This window comes from Equus przewalskii, chromosome 15 (genome assembly GCF_037783145.1).
Source record: "Equus przewalskii isolate Varuska chromosome 15, EquPr2, whole genome shotgun sequence".
NCBI classification, from domain to species: domain Eukaryota; kingdom Metazoa; phylum Chordata; class Mammalia; order Perissodactyla; family Equidae; genus Equus; species Equus przewalskii.
Window position 1 is genome coordinate 20,603,721 of NC_091845.1, and position 17,096 is coordinate 20,620,816.

General features: G+C 41.1%; 1 protein-coding gene across 24 annotated transcripts in view; it reads left to right on the forward strand.

The window, feature by feature from the left end:
* FOXP1 (forkhead box P1) overlaps positions 1-17,096 on the forward strand; it is a 412,016-nt gene that overhangs the window by 318,526 nt on the left and 76,394 nt on the right. For 14 of the 24 annotated variants that reach the window (XM_070576788.1, XM_070576797.1, XM_070576789.1 and 11 more), the window contains 4 exons: positions 30-167; positions 1,213-1,302; positions 6,681-6,834; positions 12,496-12,700. In XM_070576788.1, coding sequence (XP_070432889.1) covers positions 30-167; positions 1,213-1,302; positions 6,681-6,834; positions 12,496-12,700 — 587 coding nt within the window. The remainder of the gene's footprint in view (positions 1-29; positions 168-1,212; positions 1,303-6,680; positions 6,835-12,495; positions 12,701-17,096) is intronic. The other 10 variants (XM_070576800.1, XM_070576794.1, XM_070576795.1 and 7 more) reach the window with 1 other exon arrangement.

Sequence of the window (17,096 nt, forward strand, 5' to 3'; positions counted from 1 at the left end):
TTCCTATTCATCCTTCGTTAACGTTCTAGGTTCCCGTGTCAGTGGCTATGATGACACCTCAAGTTATCACTCCCCAGCAAATGCAGCAGATACTCCAGCAGCAAGTGCTGAGCCCTCAGCAGCTCCAGGTTCTCCTCCAGCAGCAGCAGGCCCTCATGCTTCAACAGGTAATTGTCCTTCCTCCTCCTCCGGCATCCCACACAACCCAGGGCCCATCGCTCCATTCAGAATTCCCCTCACCTGAGCAGCTCCTGTTCCCGTTGAAGAGTAAGCAGAGCAGGATGGGTGGGGCTGGGCACAGATTGGTCCAGAATAATCAGCTGTATTTGCATCCCTGAAAGAGAAGGACCCTGCCAAAGCAATTCAGGTTTGGGCCTGGAGAGTACCCGATGGACTGAGATTAGGGCTGTAATTGGACTTGGTAGAAATAAGATCTTTTAGGCTTATGTGGCTTTACACTCTTTTATTTGGTAAGCCCAGAGGCTTCTAAATGGTGTGAATCAAAGCAAAACGGGGAGCATGTTGGGAGCAGGTTTAAATGTGACAGCTCTTGAAGTCCCCATTTCAACTCAGAAGCTTACAGAATTTTCCTTTTAAACATAAAGAAGCATTTTGGAGTTGGTTAATTGTGAGCTGCCGAGTTGATTTTTCTTCTTTCCTGTATGCTGATGCTGAAATGAACTTCTGGCTGCCGTTGTGCTTGGGGACCTAATATTCGGGCTTCATGGACCCCTGAACCAAATAGATGAGATTTGGTACTATAGTGACAGGAGTCGCTGGGCTGAGGTGGTGGGGCCGGGATGCAGAGGAACTGCCCACGCTCTTGATGCATACACTGAACAGCCTTCCACACTGCCCAACCCGACCATTTAGAAAGCACGCGCACATTTCGCTGTAGAGATTCACCAGACTCTCTCAGCAAGGGCGTTTTAGCTTTGTTGTACAATCAAAGGTCATTCCTTGCCTTATTTTAATTAGTTTGTGTAGAAAATGGTATGTTTTTCATCAGTTCATTTTGGAGATTACTTTTCAAACAATAATGCCAAGAATAGTCAGTGTGCGCTGAAATTTATTGTCAAGTTTCAAACTAAAGGTCAGGCCATTACAGATAAAAGGATGCTATTTTTCAAATCACAGTTTGTGTATGGCACCGAAAGGGACAGTGGATTGGCGCTACCCTCTGTTACTTACCGTCCTCTCTTTCCTTTGTAGCAGCAGCTTCAAGAGTTCTATAAAAAACAACAGGAACAGTTGCAGCTTCAACTTTTACAACAACAACATGCTGGAAAACAGCCTAAAGAGGTACCGACAATACATATTTTACTTTCAAACCACAGATCCCAGAGGACTATCTAGTGGCTATTAAACTGTCATTCATCTTTTAAATGATTGCACAACTGAGCTGACTCTATCGGTTCTCAGCTTTCAGACCAAGAGTTATTGTCCTGTTTTCTCTCAGATTTTTCTGGGTTCCATTTGCTTGCCACCACATATTTTATAGCGCCACTGCAGGTGTCCCTGTGTCAGTACTGGGAACAGGGATCGTGGGCAGGTCCTTCAGGGCGACTTTTGCAAACTGGTACAACTGAGGGCAACATGTACCCCGGGGAAGCCGAGGGCTTTCAGTAAAATTCTACTTGGACACACACTTGAGGTTTTTTTCCCCAGCTCAGAGAGCTTGGGTGTGTGGTGATGGCCTTTTCCTTTGGAAGAATAATCTCTTGGGAGGTTGGACAAACAAACAAACAAGTTAGAACAAGATTAAACACCCCTATCTGTGTTTCACTTCTTCCTGCAAGTTGTCCATATCGTAATTGTGAAAGGCATGTATGAGAGGGCACGAGTTAAAGGTAGAGACGACTCCAGCTTGCGTTATTTGTGTTTTCCTGACAAAAAATGGCATATTACAGTAGCTTCTGTGTGCACGGTACTTTGTAAGAACACTAATTAGTGCATATGCCACACCAGTCGGTTAGGTGACAAGATTGGCTCCATCAATGGTAAGGCCTTCACAAGGAGAGTTTCCCTCTCGCCTTCTAGACATTTCCATGTGGGTAAGGCCCAGTCTATTGGGGGGCTATCTACGGGCTTGTATGCATCATCATGACATCCTTCTACCCATTCCAGAGTTATCCCTCGTAACTCACCTGCTCATATTTTTACTATGGACTGAATTCTTTTCATTTAACTTCTCCTTGGACTGACACAATATATAATTTAATAAACAGCTCACAGTTCAATTTAAGGGCTTCTTCGCTGGCCCCAAGCAGGTGGCCACTTTCATTTAGTTTGGAAGGAGTCTTAGCAGGTGACTCTCCACTTCCTTGTCCCTCCCGTGAGTGTGGATGCCGAGCAGCGCCAATTCGCGGTGCTGGGAATGACCCAGTCATTCTCCCTTCGCTGGCTCCTCCCTCAACACAAATTGGGTACATTTTCTATGCCCTGCCAAGTTTTCACCCTGGAGTCCTGTTTAGCAGCCTGGATGTAAACCCCTGCGGAGTAGAGGCATTTTTGGGGTGAAGGGGAGGAGGAGTTTTAATGAAAATGCTGACACACAACCTTAAGTACAGTGGCGCGCTACCGGGTGCTGCTATAATAAAAAAGGGAACAGATTAAAAAGTGTCTAAAATGTAAATCTAAAGGACTAACAGTAATTAAAATGGAAATGGCACAGGGAGGGAAGGCATGTAATTGTGAGATATCACTGTGCAGAAGGCTCTCAGCTTTGTTTTGCTGGCTGTTTTTCTAATTCAGTAGGGCTTACTCATCAGTGGCAGTTCAATGCGCGTTAATGACTCTGGGATTGCAGGCATCACTCTGGACAAAGAAATGATTATTGTGCGGTCAAAAGAAGTTCAAAGACAAGAAGGGAATTTCAGTTTTTTCCTTAGAGATCCACATTCAAGAGCATATAAATTAAGCCAAATGTTAAAAACCACAGTCTGAAAGCTGACTTCAAAGTCACAACTCTCTAATTAATGAACTGCGAGCTTCAGTTTGGACAAGTTGTGGTTTGATGCGCCCATAAATCAACATGACAGGCCTGTTTCACAGTCTCAGACAGTGCTTGTCATTCAGTCACATCAGATGTAAACACAGCAGAAAAAAGAAGGGATATGAAGGAGGTGCAATTGATCAACAGAATTGGTAAAAACCCACTTTTGAAGCACATTATGCATGATCACAGGAAATGGTTACAGCCTCAAGAGGTTTCCCCTTCTGCTGTTGCTTTTTTGAATCAGATTTCTAACAGCCTTCAAAAGGGAGAATAAGAATTATGGAGTTTCTCCCCTGTGGCTCGCAGGCAATAACCCCCTGTTGTTATTTTGTGCTTCTTCCTTTTCAAAGGCATCAAAATTTAGTTTTTTAAAGATCTTTAACTCTATATTTGAAGACAAACAAAAAAGGGCTGCCACTGTCATTCTTATCAGTTACCAGGGATTGTGTTTTTCCTTTCTGTTGCCACTTCTTATTAACCTCTTATTTGGTCTGTTAGACATAGTTTGGAATGCACGTCTGCATGCTGGGAGAACATGAAAGTTCACATGAGCTCAGAGGGCAGATAAAGAAATGTGAAGGGGAAAGTTACACAGCAGAAGGAAGGATAAAAGTTAGCTCTCCCAAATTGCTGCTGTCAGAAAGGGGGCATCTCGGCACACAAAGATGATGGTGGTGTCTGAGTTTGGGAAGGGAGCGGGGAGAAAAAGGGAATACTCTGTGTCTGCACAAGGAAAAGGTGAGGCGTTGTAGGAGCATTTTAGCATCTCCGGGACACTAGGCTTGCTGTGGTCACGCTTTGTCATCTATTTTGAAGGCAAAGGTGATACAGGAGAGTATGCTGCCTTAACGTCGTGGAGGGTAGGCAGACCTGCAGGCAGGTCTCCTTACATTCCACTGTATGTTCACGGTGCCAGTGGATTTGGCCAAGACCTCTTGTGACAGGGATTAAGAGCACCTTATTCTTTGAGGTAAGGGGGTAGGCTCCTGAAATTATCATGCAGGTGGTGGTCCTTTTGTGCTACAATGAAATAGAGTCGCATGGTAGCAATTTCATGATGCGGACTGGTGGTTATGATTTTAACAAGGTTTGAACTTGGATGTTGACAGATGGAGCAAGTGTATTAATTTACTGAATCCCCAGTCATTAGTGGCTCATAATTTCGAATCATCAGCTCCCTTCCTTTTTCCCTTTTTTGATTACCTCTGCAGCAAGACCCTAGATCCTTAGCCAGAACAATGTACCTTGACTCTGTTTTTTCTAAAGTTGCCTCGAGATGTTTCCTTAGGAAAGTTAGGCTCCACGTTGAGTTTAGACCTGAGACCTTCCTTAGCAGATAGATCTCCTGTAGCCCAAACAGCTCTTTAAGCGACTGCTCATTAATATTTGACAGAACCAGTGTGGAAAATAGAAGGCAGAATTAATTTTAAGTCAAGCTACAAAAAAAGACCCCATCCTGTGTGGGTGAGGTAGGCTAAGTTGATTGTTTTAAAAGGGCCGTTTGTCCCGGCAGTTATGACAGTTTATGTTAGGCAGTAGGGAGGAGCTGGAGAAAGGAAAACAGACCTTTGACTGCAGCTCTAGGGAGGGGATCCGAAATGTGAGGTTTATCAGGGCATTTTAGCATTTTAACACTGACTACTGACCTGTCGAGAGGACTGCTCCGAGACCTTTTTTGTATGCATTCAATTGTGAGAAGTAAACAAACCAGCTCGTATCCTGTGTTTGGTAACTGGGTGGGGAGCACCGTTTGGCAACCAGTGTTGCTTTTAAATTCTTTCTTTGGACAATGGGCCTTGTATACTGTTATATCCTGGCTTTTCAAACGTGGACAGCTTTCATGAGCTGTTAGGGATGGCCACGGAGACAACAGAAAAGACATCAGTCATTTTATATAAATACAAACTTTTTAAACATTTCATTTACAGTCAGACAGGAAACACCCTCCCCAAAGTCCAGCACTCCCCCGTTATTTTCTCCTTCAAGAAGAGCTAATCCCTCAATCTTTTATTCTATCAGTGTTGTTTTTTCTCTCTCTTTTTTAAATGTCGCAAATTAATATCTGTAGAAGAAGTGAAAAAATCGTTTTGACATGAATATAACTATCATTGGGTTTTACATTAATGTGATAACTTGGGAAGGGGTGAAAACAATTGGATCATTTTATGCATGCTGTTCTTAAAATGAAAACAGTGGCTTTTCATTTCGATTTATTTAAATTTTTGTTGTCAGTGATAGAGAACTTGTTTTTCGGAGTGAAATTCAATTAACTTTCTCAGTGGCGTGGTAGTAAGTCTGAAATTGGTTGCTAATATGAGAATGATGGTTTTTACTGTAAAATAAACTACATGGAGACCGAAAGGAAACCACCATTTTTCTCTTCCTTTGAACTTCGCATCGGAAGGTCTTGAGAGGCGCGTACCATCTTACGGATGTATCAGATCAAGGTCATGTCTTAGGCTCAGTGACTGCAGTTGTTTGTAAAGGATAGTGATTGGAACCTCCGAAAGGGGTGGGTAGTCCTTTCAGCTGTGAAAGTCTCTCTGATGTTTTCAATAATACTCAGAATTAGGAAAACGGATCTTGTTCTTTTCTGAAAGAATCTTTTTTTTTTGGCTACAAAGAACCCTTTGCAAAGAAGGGTTAATTTTCCTTTCGTAATTGTTAGCCATAATGTGGCTAAGACCTCCACCTCGATTTGATTCCTAGCAGATTAAGGATATTAGATAATTTCCTTCTATTTATTGTACTACTGCACTGTATTATCTTTCTATCACTCAGATAATTACTGAGGAAATCTACATTAATTTTTTTGGCTGGAGCAAGGCCTGCTAAACACAGGAATGATGTATTGATGTTTTACACAACAAAAGTTTTCCTCCTGTCATTGTCCAATCAACAAAAAGATATTTATCATATCGTAAAGCCCCTTCTTTTCAAGAACAAAGCGGGTGGGGAAGCGGGACAAGCAGGCAGACCTAGGGGTTTCTGAAACTAAAGCCAAGTTAAGGCATCTGAAGCTTAAAGTGTCCTTCACATTAAACACTCACAGTCGAGTACGATGTTGTTTGCTAAATTATGAATGTGTGTAATTAAAATCTAGTGGCTGTTTCTATGAAAGATTTACAATGTTATTTCATCGTTTGTCATGGCTAATTAACAATATTAGATGAAGTTTTTCTTCTTCAAAGGTCTGATTTTTTCTCATTTATTTATGTCAGAAGTGATAAACACAGTAGTTAAAAGCTCCTCCTGGTGCAGGGGTGCAGGCGGGAGGAAGGCAGCTTGTTCTTTCACACCTCAAAGGTTCAGGGTTCAAGTCCCTCCAGACCAGAGTGGTGCAGTCTTCTTTCTAGTGTGAATAATTAAAAATTCGAAGTCTAGAAGTTCACATCTTGACGACAGAAACTCAGGCCTTTGAAACTGTAGGAAGAGCTGACTTGATTGACAAATTGTTTTTCTAAGGGAGCAGGCGGCAGAAAGGCAATATGTCCACCCCTCACTTCTCTTCAGAGGTGATGTCTTCTGTCCTTTTGAAGCCAGTCTTGACACCGAGCCCTCCACTAAACTCTAGTGACCGTTCCCAGTATTTGACGATGCCCGCATGTTTTGAATCATCCATACTTTTAACCTTCCTTGGGAAGCGGCCATCTCATTTTTTTTTCTTCCTGATTTCTTACAGCAACAGCAGGTGGCTACCCAGCAGTTGGCTTTTCAACAGCAGCTTTTACAGATGCAACAGTTACAGCAGCAGCACCTCCTGTCTTTGCAGCGCCAAGGCCTTCTAACAATTCAGCCGGGGCAGCCTGCCCTTCCCCTCCAACCCCTTGCTCAAGGTAAGCGTTGATTATACAGAAGGCGTCACTCTGTTACGTCTTGGGGGCAGAGGTGGTGGGGTGTCTCGTGATATATTCCAGCTCATTATTAAGGAAATTGTCCATCTAACACATGCATATGCAAACTTAGAAGAAAAGCTGGCTAGGGTAGTAATGATGGACCTTTGTAGAAGCTGAAGTGCTTGTTGATGCCAAAACGAAGACATGGGGTGGTCTCTGAAGGCTTAGCAGTGGCACTGATCCCATGGTTGCATATTCTTAGAGTAAGAGAAAGAAAGACCACTTTGACTTGTTGAGCATTTTAATCAGATCTTCTAGTGTTTTCTGTTTGGAATCACAAATGAATTTTCTTGAAGGCTTTTGTTAGTCATTTTAAGCTGCATTTTATATCACGTAACTTGTTCTGTTTTAAATCTTAATAATGCTTTATAATGCCACTTTTTAATATCTAAGGATAGATTCAGGTTTATTTTTCTGTGAATGGTTAAGATTCATCTCTTTCTGTTATAAAAATCAAAGTTGTTTTTTGTTGAGTTTTCTCCCTTTTTTCTTTCTGCTTTGCTTTTGTCTGACTTGATTTTTGAGGAGGGCAGTTCTACACTCATCAGAACAGGTAGCATTTCTATCTCTAGCTTTTCTTCAAAAACTGGAGTTCCTTGAAAAGTAACAGGATTTCATGGCGTTAAAAATTTCTTTTGAAAAGCCATCGACATGTTGTTCCTGTGGGTGTTGGGCATGAGAAACAAATGAGCAGCCTAGCTGTTTTTAGGACATCCTCTTGGTTTAAACAGCTCTGACTTTCACATGTGTAATGTGAATGCAAATGGATTATTCAGAACCAGAAAGAAGGGAAGGAAGGAAGGAAAGAAGAAAGTGTCTGCTGTGTTTTGAAATATAATTTCCCGTCCCATACGTGGTGTAGCAGATTTCACTTGCCCCAGTCCTTTCAGTTCTGGTGGGTTTGGGTGTATGTATGCTCATGCCTTAAAGGCTGGTAGCTAAAGCCTTTGGTGTCTTGGGTTCGGTTGCCTTCTGAAGAGGGTTGACAATGGGGAACCTCCTTCACCCTTCATGGGTGGAAGGCATGGCCATGTGTTCAGTCACTCTTGGTGTCAAGTGGAGCCACTGAGGCATGTCTGCATTTGAATCTTTTCTCTTCAGTCAGCCACACCCAATTTCTGTCCGTCCTTTATTTTTTTTTCATTTTTGTTTATGTTTTTAATGTTGAAACCAGAGCTTTTTCCTTTAACTTCCCCCTTGCCCCTCCTCCCCTTTCTGCCATTACTGCTCAGCTGCTTGATACATAATCAGCATTTCTATCACTGTCAAAATAGAAGATTTGGTAACTGAGCAATACAGGAGGAAAAGAAACGACGCATCGGCTAATGCATTTTTGTGCTTGCAAAATGTTAGAACGTGCATTAATTACACCTTCAGGTTTATTGTTGGAAACCTTGCAGGCTGTTCTGACACACCCACTGGACTCAGGCTTCAACCTCTCTGCTCTTTTCCCACCGCTCCTATACTATTGAGTTTGCTCACTAAGGTTCATTGTTAGACTACATCAGTTAAGCTGTCCAAAAGAGGGCAATTGGGCAGTGACAAGACAAGCTCATGTGTAATGTGAAAGAAATGAATGTGGTGATGCATGAAGTGTAATCTCTGCAGTAACATATCAGAGACACCGGTAGGTAATTCTCTAGTCATGGCATTGATTGATATGCTTAGCAGTCTGCTGTAACTATTAGCCTCTGCAACATTAGGAAGAAGGGTATTTAAAATCTGAGGGGTGCCTTTATGTATGCCCAAGATGCATAAACGTAAATATAAATAGTTCCGGTGTGAGATTCTTGCAGTGAAGTGTCGTTGCTATTTTTCGTGGAATCAGGAGGTTGGTTTTGTCTCCCCTACCCCCTCGCCCAAAGTGGCTTGAGAATTCAGTCATGTTGGACTACAACACAATTTTTTTTTATCAGAGAGATGATGGCTTAAAACTGATGTCATTATGAGGTTTAAATCAACTTTCTGCTTGCTTGAACATGGTCACCTGGGTGTGGATGTACAAGGACAGAAAAAGGTTGATCAACTCTGTTTGTCTTTGAGCCAGAGATACCTGGAGTTGTGAAATTGAGTTCCATGAACAGTAATCTGTCAACTGTCCCCACAACATACATTTTTTAAACCTGTGTCTGCATTTTCTTTTATAATGAAGGGGCCAGTTGTCCTGGAAAAAGAAATGTAGCAAGGCACAGGGGTTGCATGTTAAAAATGCTGGTGAGCCCACTTCATCGTAGTCATCAAGATTCTTTTACATACCTGCTCATGGCCTTGGTTAAGTTACCTTGAACACGTGCATAAAGATCCAAGAATAGGAATAGGTAAAGAGTAATATTTTGAAGACTTTTTTTTTCCCTGAAGCTTTTATGTTAGGAAATGGATATTTTTGTTGTTTTTAAGGTTATTGTAGGGCCTTCTGTCTGATTTACATAATTAGCAGATCTGTTTTTCACTGTGGTCTCTTTAATCACCAGATCCTCCCTAGCGCCAGTAATTCCATATAGAAGTATACTTTCAATATCATTCTGATCTCCTATTTTTTTTTTTAAGATTGGCACCTGGCTAACAACTGTTGCCAATCTTTTTTTTTTTCCCCCTGCTTTATCTCCCCAAACCCCCCCTGTACACAGTTGTATATCTTAGTTGCATGTCCTTCTAGTTGTGGGATGTGGGACGCCACCTCAACGTGGCCTGATGAGCGGTGCCATGTCCGCACCCAGGATGTGAACCCTGGACCGCTGCAGCGGAGTGCGTGAACTTAACGACTTGGCCACAGAGCCGGCCCCTGACCTCCTAATTTTTAAATGTAAACTATAGATAGGAGAAAATTACATGCTTGAGTATGTACCTGTTCATGGATCTGTTTACCTTGGTACTTTTAGTCCTGTCTACCATTTTGGAAGAAATGCATGCTTCCTGGAAATTTGATAACCATTTAGTGTGATGAGTGACTAGGTTCCCTTTTATCTGTCTTAATTCTATCGTGAGATCTTGGCTGTCAAATAACATCGTCCTTTGGTAGATAGTATTCATTGGACTAACAGTTTAGCATCACTAACAAGGTGTAGCACTGATGGAGAAGACTGACTTGACTGCCTCTCTATAAGTCTGATGAGAATGTTCTTAAATGTGATTATCACATTGTACTTTGGCCCAGAAGTACGCCTGATGTCTGTCAGTGAGTTACTATTTTATTTACCATTTCTCCCCATGGATGATGAAAGTGATCTGCTAGTCCGTTGGCGTAAAAGGAGAGTAGAGTAGAGTGACGTTAGAGTCCTCTGTATGTGTAACAAGTGTAAAAAGACATTTGTCTTTATCTTTATTTGCTGGATGAACAGCTTACTTTTAAAACAGCTTCAAAGTCCTGCTTTTCTCGCAGGGAAAGTGTTAACACAGTTGTTAGAAACTGTGTTCTTCCATCTCCCCGCCTCCCATGCAACTGACCCAGAAATCAATTAGGTTGAGTTGAAAAATAGGCAGCTTGTTCTTTTCGTGTGTATTTACTCCCTAGAAAATAAAAATAGGTGTTGACTTGTGTGGCTTTATATCAATATGCTATCATCAACAGACAAGCCTATTCACTATTGTTTCAATTGAGTAAACAGCGGTCCGAGGGTCAGCCACATTCACAGGTAATTGTTGGTGAGCAGACAGCAGTGGCAGGCCTGATAGCTACAAACAACATCCCACATGTCACTTCACAAGGTGTTTGAAAATAATAGCTCAGATGCAGCAAAACCGGACATGGAATTGTGTAGTGACCTTTCCCTTTGTTTAATTTGCCTCCAAGGTTTAATTTCAGGGGACAAGTAATAATTGAATATGCCTAATAACTAAATGCTCATTTGGGACAAAATCCATCAAAATGTAATTGGCATTTGATTTTTATGAAGGAAGAAGAAAACTGACTTGGCTGTCGAGGATGCTTTCTAAGAATATCTGACCACTTAATGTATCATTTGAAGCCTCCTTTATAATATATATTAATTGGAGATACTTGAGTATTTGAACATTTTCGTGGAGAACTGTTAGGAGAGACCAACTGTTTTTGTTAATGCTCCCCTCAGAAAGGCGGGGAAGGTTATTGGTCTGCTGTGCAATAATTTACTCCTCTTTGATATGCAAACGATCCACGGTGAATATAAAAAAATCCTATCAGACTCATTTCACAGTTCTTAACCACTCGGATTCTCTGGAGTCCATCGCCTCATTAGACCAGTGCTCTCCAATGCTAGCATAATTAAAATCTTTAACAGTTTAGCAAAGTAAAGATGTTTGGCTGATCACGTTGAGATGATTATCTATCCATTGTATTCTAAATGACAAAAATAAATTAAATTTAGACCTTGGCATTTTTTATTATGTGTTTCAAATGAATATAATGCACACAGCCTTCTTTTTTAATTCAGTACCTTAGGTTTGGTAAGAAACATGCCCGTTTCAGTTGCTGCTATATAGTCAGAAAATGGCAGCCTTTCTAGGATAGCTATGTTACAGTTGATTGAAACAATGAACTGCAATCCAGACGTCCAGTTCTAATGCGGAATTTCCTTACGATGTACAGGGCTCGTGATTTCTTTTAGGTGTCTTTTCAATGGAAGCAGCTGGCGGTGTTTGTTGTTTTTGTTAGTTGCCATTTAGAGTATTTTTCTTCTGTGCATGTATATGCACCAGAATTGGCGTTGAGGTTGGATTTGGAGATCCTGGGCTGTGGAGGCATCCTGCCAGAATAAAGGCTATGAGGTCCACAATAGTGAGATTGACACACTGATTGTAACTCTTCTTGGGGGAAAATATGGGTTGACACTTACTCCTTGAGACCCGTGTCCATTTTGACCCTCTTAAAAAACAAGAGAACTTTATTACTCCCAAGTTTATTTTACGTTTTCATTTTATTCTGCAATGGTTCATTAGCATTGCTCTAAGAAATGACAGTAATAATAGTGTTACTTGTATAAAAAGTTATACAGTTTTTCAGTAGACACATCCATCAATTAAGCATGTGGTTCTAGAAACCAAAATTAATGAGGAAGATAGGTGTGTTAATGAAATAATCATAGTATAATCAATTTGACTGTTAAAAGTTGAAAAGCATTTCAGGAAGACGATATGAATTCATAATTTATGTCTAAAAGTGATTAATAAAAACTATATTTAATAACAAAGCTATTTGTCATCATTTAAGACTTAAGCACAAAAATTATTCATTTTGTGGTTCATGTTGTCATAATAGTATAGTTGAGCAAATTTATTTTGAGCCCTTCTTTGTGTCTAAAAATACAATAACATCTATCCACTTTTTTTCAAAAATCTAGAAACAACAGTTTGGATGGAGGTATACCGTCTTTGCAAAGTAGCTGCCTTTTGAATCCTCTTCACGGGTGTCTTTTATGTGTGATGAGGGCACTTCAGCTCCACTGCTCAGGGGGAGGACATGGTTGTTACTACTGCCTTTGCCTGAGTTGGGAGGGAAAAAAAACTGCACACACCAAAACCCCCCGAACACTAGGCTTTGTTTACTGACTCTTTGATTTAATTACTGTTTGAAGAGGGACGGAATTAGCTGTTAATTGATTTAATTATCCAATTTGTTTGTTTCAGGCATGATTCCAGCAGAACTGCAGCAGCTCTGGAAAGAAGTGACAAGTGCTCATACTGCGGAAGAAACCACAGGCAACAATCATAGCAGTTTGGACCTGACCACAACATGTGTCTCTTCCTCTGCCCCTTCCAAGACCTCCTTAATAATGAACCCACATGCCTCTACCAATGGACAGCTCTCAGTCCACACTCCCAAAAGGGAAAGGTAGGAACGAGCCGCTGAGATGGGTCCAGAAACATCTTCAACTTGGAGGGGTGGGTGGCCTCACATCACCATATCTCAGTGATCCCTAATTGGATCCATGTGACTTGAATGGGCATATAATTACTTAAGAATGTCTTCAATATGGTTTGGGTGTGAAGCATCTAATTATTTTCACCTTTCAACATGGAATTAGCACTTATGTAGATCTAACCTAAGCTTAGGAACCCAGGCCGAGTGTTTCAGTTTCTCATTGGATGGGTTGGATTTCAAGGCTTCCAGCCTTATTCTTTCTGCCAACTGCTCACTCCGTACAAGCTGATTTCCTTGGCTCTAAATGTCTTCTATCTGCCATGGGCAATTTGGAGTCACGGTTTGAGAAAAGATAGAACTTATGCTACTGTGCACTGCCCTCCTTGAAGGCAGGCCCATCTTTTTCATCATTGTGTCCCCAAAGGATATGGCCTTTTTTGTGATAAACCTTTAGTGAAGATTTGAAGGATGGAGAGATGGAAGGGGTCCATGTATGTACACACACAGACATGCACAGTGCACTTTTTCTTGATCATGGGGGATATGTTGTAGCATTGTCTCAGTTGCCGTACTCCTATTTGGAAGTTAAGACTTTGTATTTTGTAATTGCCCTGAGCTTCACTTGGATGTTAGTGGAAGCTGAGGTGGTTTTAGAGATCCAGAGTACAGCCTGCGAGTGTACTGTTCTAAGAAAATGAAGCTGTTAATCCATGTTATTGTACCTTAGCACCCAGAGCATTAATACTGCTGTTGAATGCTTTTCAAAAGTGGACTATATATAGTGCTCTTAAAATTAAAAAATTTTTTTTAGTTTACTGTTTTGTGTGTGTGTGTGTGAATGAGAGGAAGATTGGCCCTGAGCTAACGTCTGTTGCCAATCTTCCTCTTTTTGGTTGAGGAAGATGGTCAGCTGAGCTAACATCTATGCCAGTCTTCCTCTATTTTATGTGGGATGCTGCCACAGCATGGCTTGATGAGCGGTGATGGTTGGCGCCTGGGATCCGAACCTGTGAACCCTGGGCTGCCAGAGCAGAGCGCATGAACTGAACCACTTTGCCACCAGGCTGACCACTCAGTTTACTATTTTTAAACGGTTTCCTATATATTTCATGTACAGAGCTTCCACACATGAAGAGAAGAGACCTTAAAAGTGTTATGTGATAGTAAATGTCATTTCCATCAGGAAAAACAGATTCTATATTTTGGTTTTTAATAAAAGTGACTGAGTGAAAGGTTTTTTAATTATATGTTTTACTGAAGCAGTTACAAATGTAATTTCATATATTTCTTGAAATATTGAACATTAACAAGTCCACTGGTTGAATTAGATGTGTGTCTTTATACCAGCAACATTTTATCTGTTTGGAGTTTAGTAATCACAGAAAAAATTATCTGAATATGTGTGTGTGTGTGTGTGTATATGATGTTCAAGCATGAAAACTATGAGAGGTGGCCAGAGATGAGCATTATGTATGTTTTAAACAAAACTTGCAACTGTTCTTTTAAGACCGGTTTGGAGTTTGCATGGCAGATGTGGAAGAACGAAAAGATGCTTAAGACTTAGTGGTTTAGAAGAGTTCGAAGAATAGGATGGTGGACAGTAGGCATCAGTTTGGAGCCCTTGCACCCAGTGTGCTTCTCTTATTTCCAGTGAGGATGGATTTGTATGTCTGGAAGCCAAGCTTAACTCTCGCTTATAAATCACTTATGATGTCTTTGCAATTTAAAAAACAAATACTAAACCTTAGATCACTTTAAAGAAAAGGTTCTAGGCTGTCGTCCTTTGCTGTACTTGCTGTTGGTGTCCTAAGGCCGATGCCATCCATTTACTGTGGAGTGATTGAATTACATCTTTATCCATAGGCAGAGCAGGAGGCCGTACGCTGAAAAATGCCGACTGGTGCACTTAAGGTATTTGTTGCAATCTTGTCGGCCGTTGTGGAGCCTGCACAGATTTCCTGTGACACAGAAAACTCTTCTTGTTTAGATGCACTGCTCAGTTTCATTCTAAAAGGTTATGTATCTGCAGTCAGCTGATAGATTAGCAATGAGGCAAGTGGGAGAAGAATAGCCCTTTTCACGTCTTAAGGTGCATTTGAAAGTAAATGGATCTAAGAGACTGTCGAATTCCAGGACAATAAGTTGGTTTGACTTTTTTTAATGGTCCTTATTTGTCTGCACAAATGTTGGGCTTAATCTTCATTCTACTACATGCTAGAATCAGAATATGGATCAGAAAAGAATTCACATTCCACTGAGCCTTAATCTGGATGTAAAAACAGGCTCAGTTTTCCAATGGTACGTGCAAAGAAGAAACAACTCTGAAATTATATGCCACTACCTTATCTCTTGGATCTCTCAGATTATCTGGTAGGTTCCTAGTTGTGGCTTTATTAGAAGAAAATTCTCGTCAGCACATTTTGACTGAATATAATGAACAAGACAAATGAGCACCTTAAGTTAAAGATAGTTCAAAACTTACAAACTTAGAGAATTGATCATTAAAAATTCAATTATTAGTTAGCCAACTCTGCGTACCTAGAGGTACTTAGAACTATTATGTGGTTTTTACCTTCCTCCAGTTTATTTTTGTGACGTGTGTGATACTTTGTTTAAATAGTGGAAAATGGTAAAAAAAAAAAAAAAAAAGGCTATCACTATAAAAATATGTTCTCACTTACACATGGAGTTGTCATTTGTCTCAGGAGTCCCTTGGAGAAGTTTGATCCCTTACTCACCAGTGCCTTTGTGAAATGCACAGCTTTCCAAGCTCTCCCGTGATTTCTGTGTAATATTCTTTCCCCCTCCGTTCTGCTGGAGCAGCATCTGAACAAGCAGAAAACCCTGCCACACTGAATAGTAACGTAGCCCCTCAAACTCAGTCTTAGGTTAACAGCTGAAGAATCTTTTTGAGAAGATTTGGGAATGCCTGGTGTAAAATTTGTTGGAAAAAGGCACTATCGCGAGAGTTTCTGTTCATTTTTAGAGTGCTGAGATGTCGAATCATGTCAGCCCGGCTGCCGCTTGGAAGGCTCCTCCTCTCGCGTCCCCCTGCATTTTGCGGACTCCTGTGAGCAGCCGCTGCAGCAGCAGCTCTGGGGTTTGGTGAGCTGCAATCTGTTAAGGAGATAAATAATGTGCTTGGCACGACACTCCTACTCTCCTCTTTAATTTGTCTTACACCAGGAAAATTATAATTAAATCATTCAGGGTAAACCCTTGAGTGTAGAGAAGGGAAAAAACACACTTTGGTAAAGATTGCCAATAGAAACCCACTTCCCCGTTGCTCAGGGTGGAGACTTTGATCAATATTCAGCACTATCGCGGGAGGAGCAGCTCATGTGATTTGTGAGGCGGGTACCAACGCTCAAATCAAGGCTTGTTAAGACCCTGTCCCTGTGCACTCCTGGACATTTAGCATCATTAGAATTCGGGACTGGCACCGTGCTTCGTGCTCTGATTTTTTTCCGAGAGTTTGATAATGTTTATTTTGCTGATGTATATAAATTCATTGGTGCAATAAACATAGCTCCGCTGTCAGTGCCTGAGAGAAGCGTGGTGGGGATGAAGTTCAGCAGGCAGACGTTCAGGGGAGCTGCAGGAGGAAGCAGGCTCACTCTTGCCTCTCACTGTCATTTTATTCCACAGGACCAGAGAGGCGTGACTTCTTGGGTAAATAGACAGAACTCAGACCTCGGATACCTGTAAACCTGAAGATATTTTCCTGTTTCCTTAACTTGCCTGTCTGTCTCGCTTTAGGAAATTCCAAGTTTTGGTGTGGGTAAACAAAATCAACGGAATGCAAATGAAACATTTATTAAAATGCTAAATTTAGTAAAGCCCTTTGAGCTTCTTGGATCAAAGCAGCTATGTAAATACAAATAGCAATTACTACTTAAGTAATTGCCTGAATTAAAATTCTAAATATCACATTATCTTATGGTGCACTGGGGAAAGGAAAGGGAACTCACATTTCATCAGGTCTTTCTCTGTGCCGAGCCCGGGCTCAACTCTTGCCTTTGCAGTGATGTCTCATTTTATCCACATGACCACTGGGAAACAGTGGGGCTCATTATACCCATTTTACAGAGGAGGAAATTGAGTCATAGAGATTAAATAACTGACCTAGCGTCACGGAACTGGTTAGTGGCATATCCACGACCCACATTCAAGTCTCTCTTTTAGTTTATAAAACAGTACTTAAAGTCTCCTTTCAGTTTAAAAGTGAGTACCTAATTAGGCTAAATTAAAATCAGTGTTTCTAAAAGAAATTTTAAATTTAATTTAACAAAACGTGTATTGACTTAGCCTACTGTGTGCAAATCAGCGCACTGAAAGGAAAATGCCAGAGTTTCCCCTTTTAGGT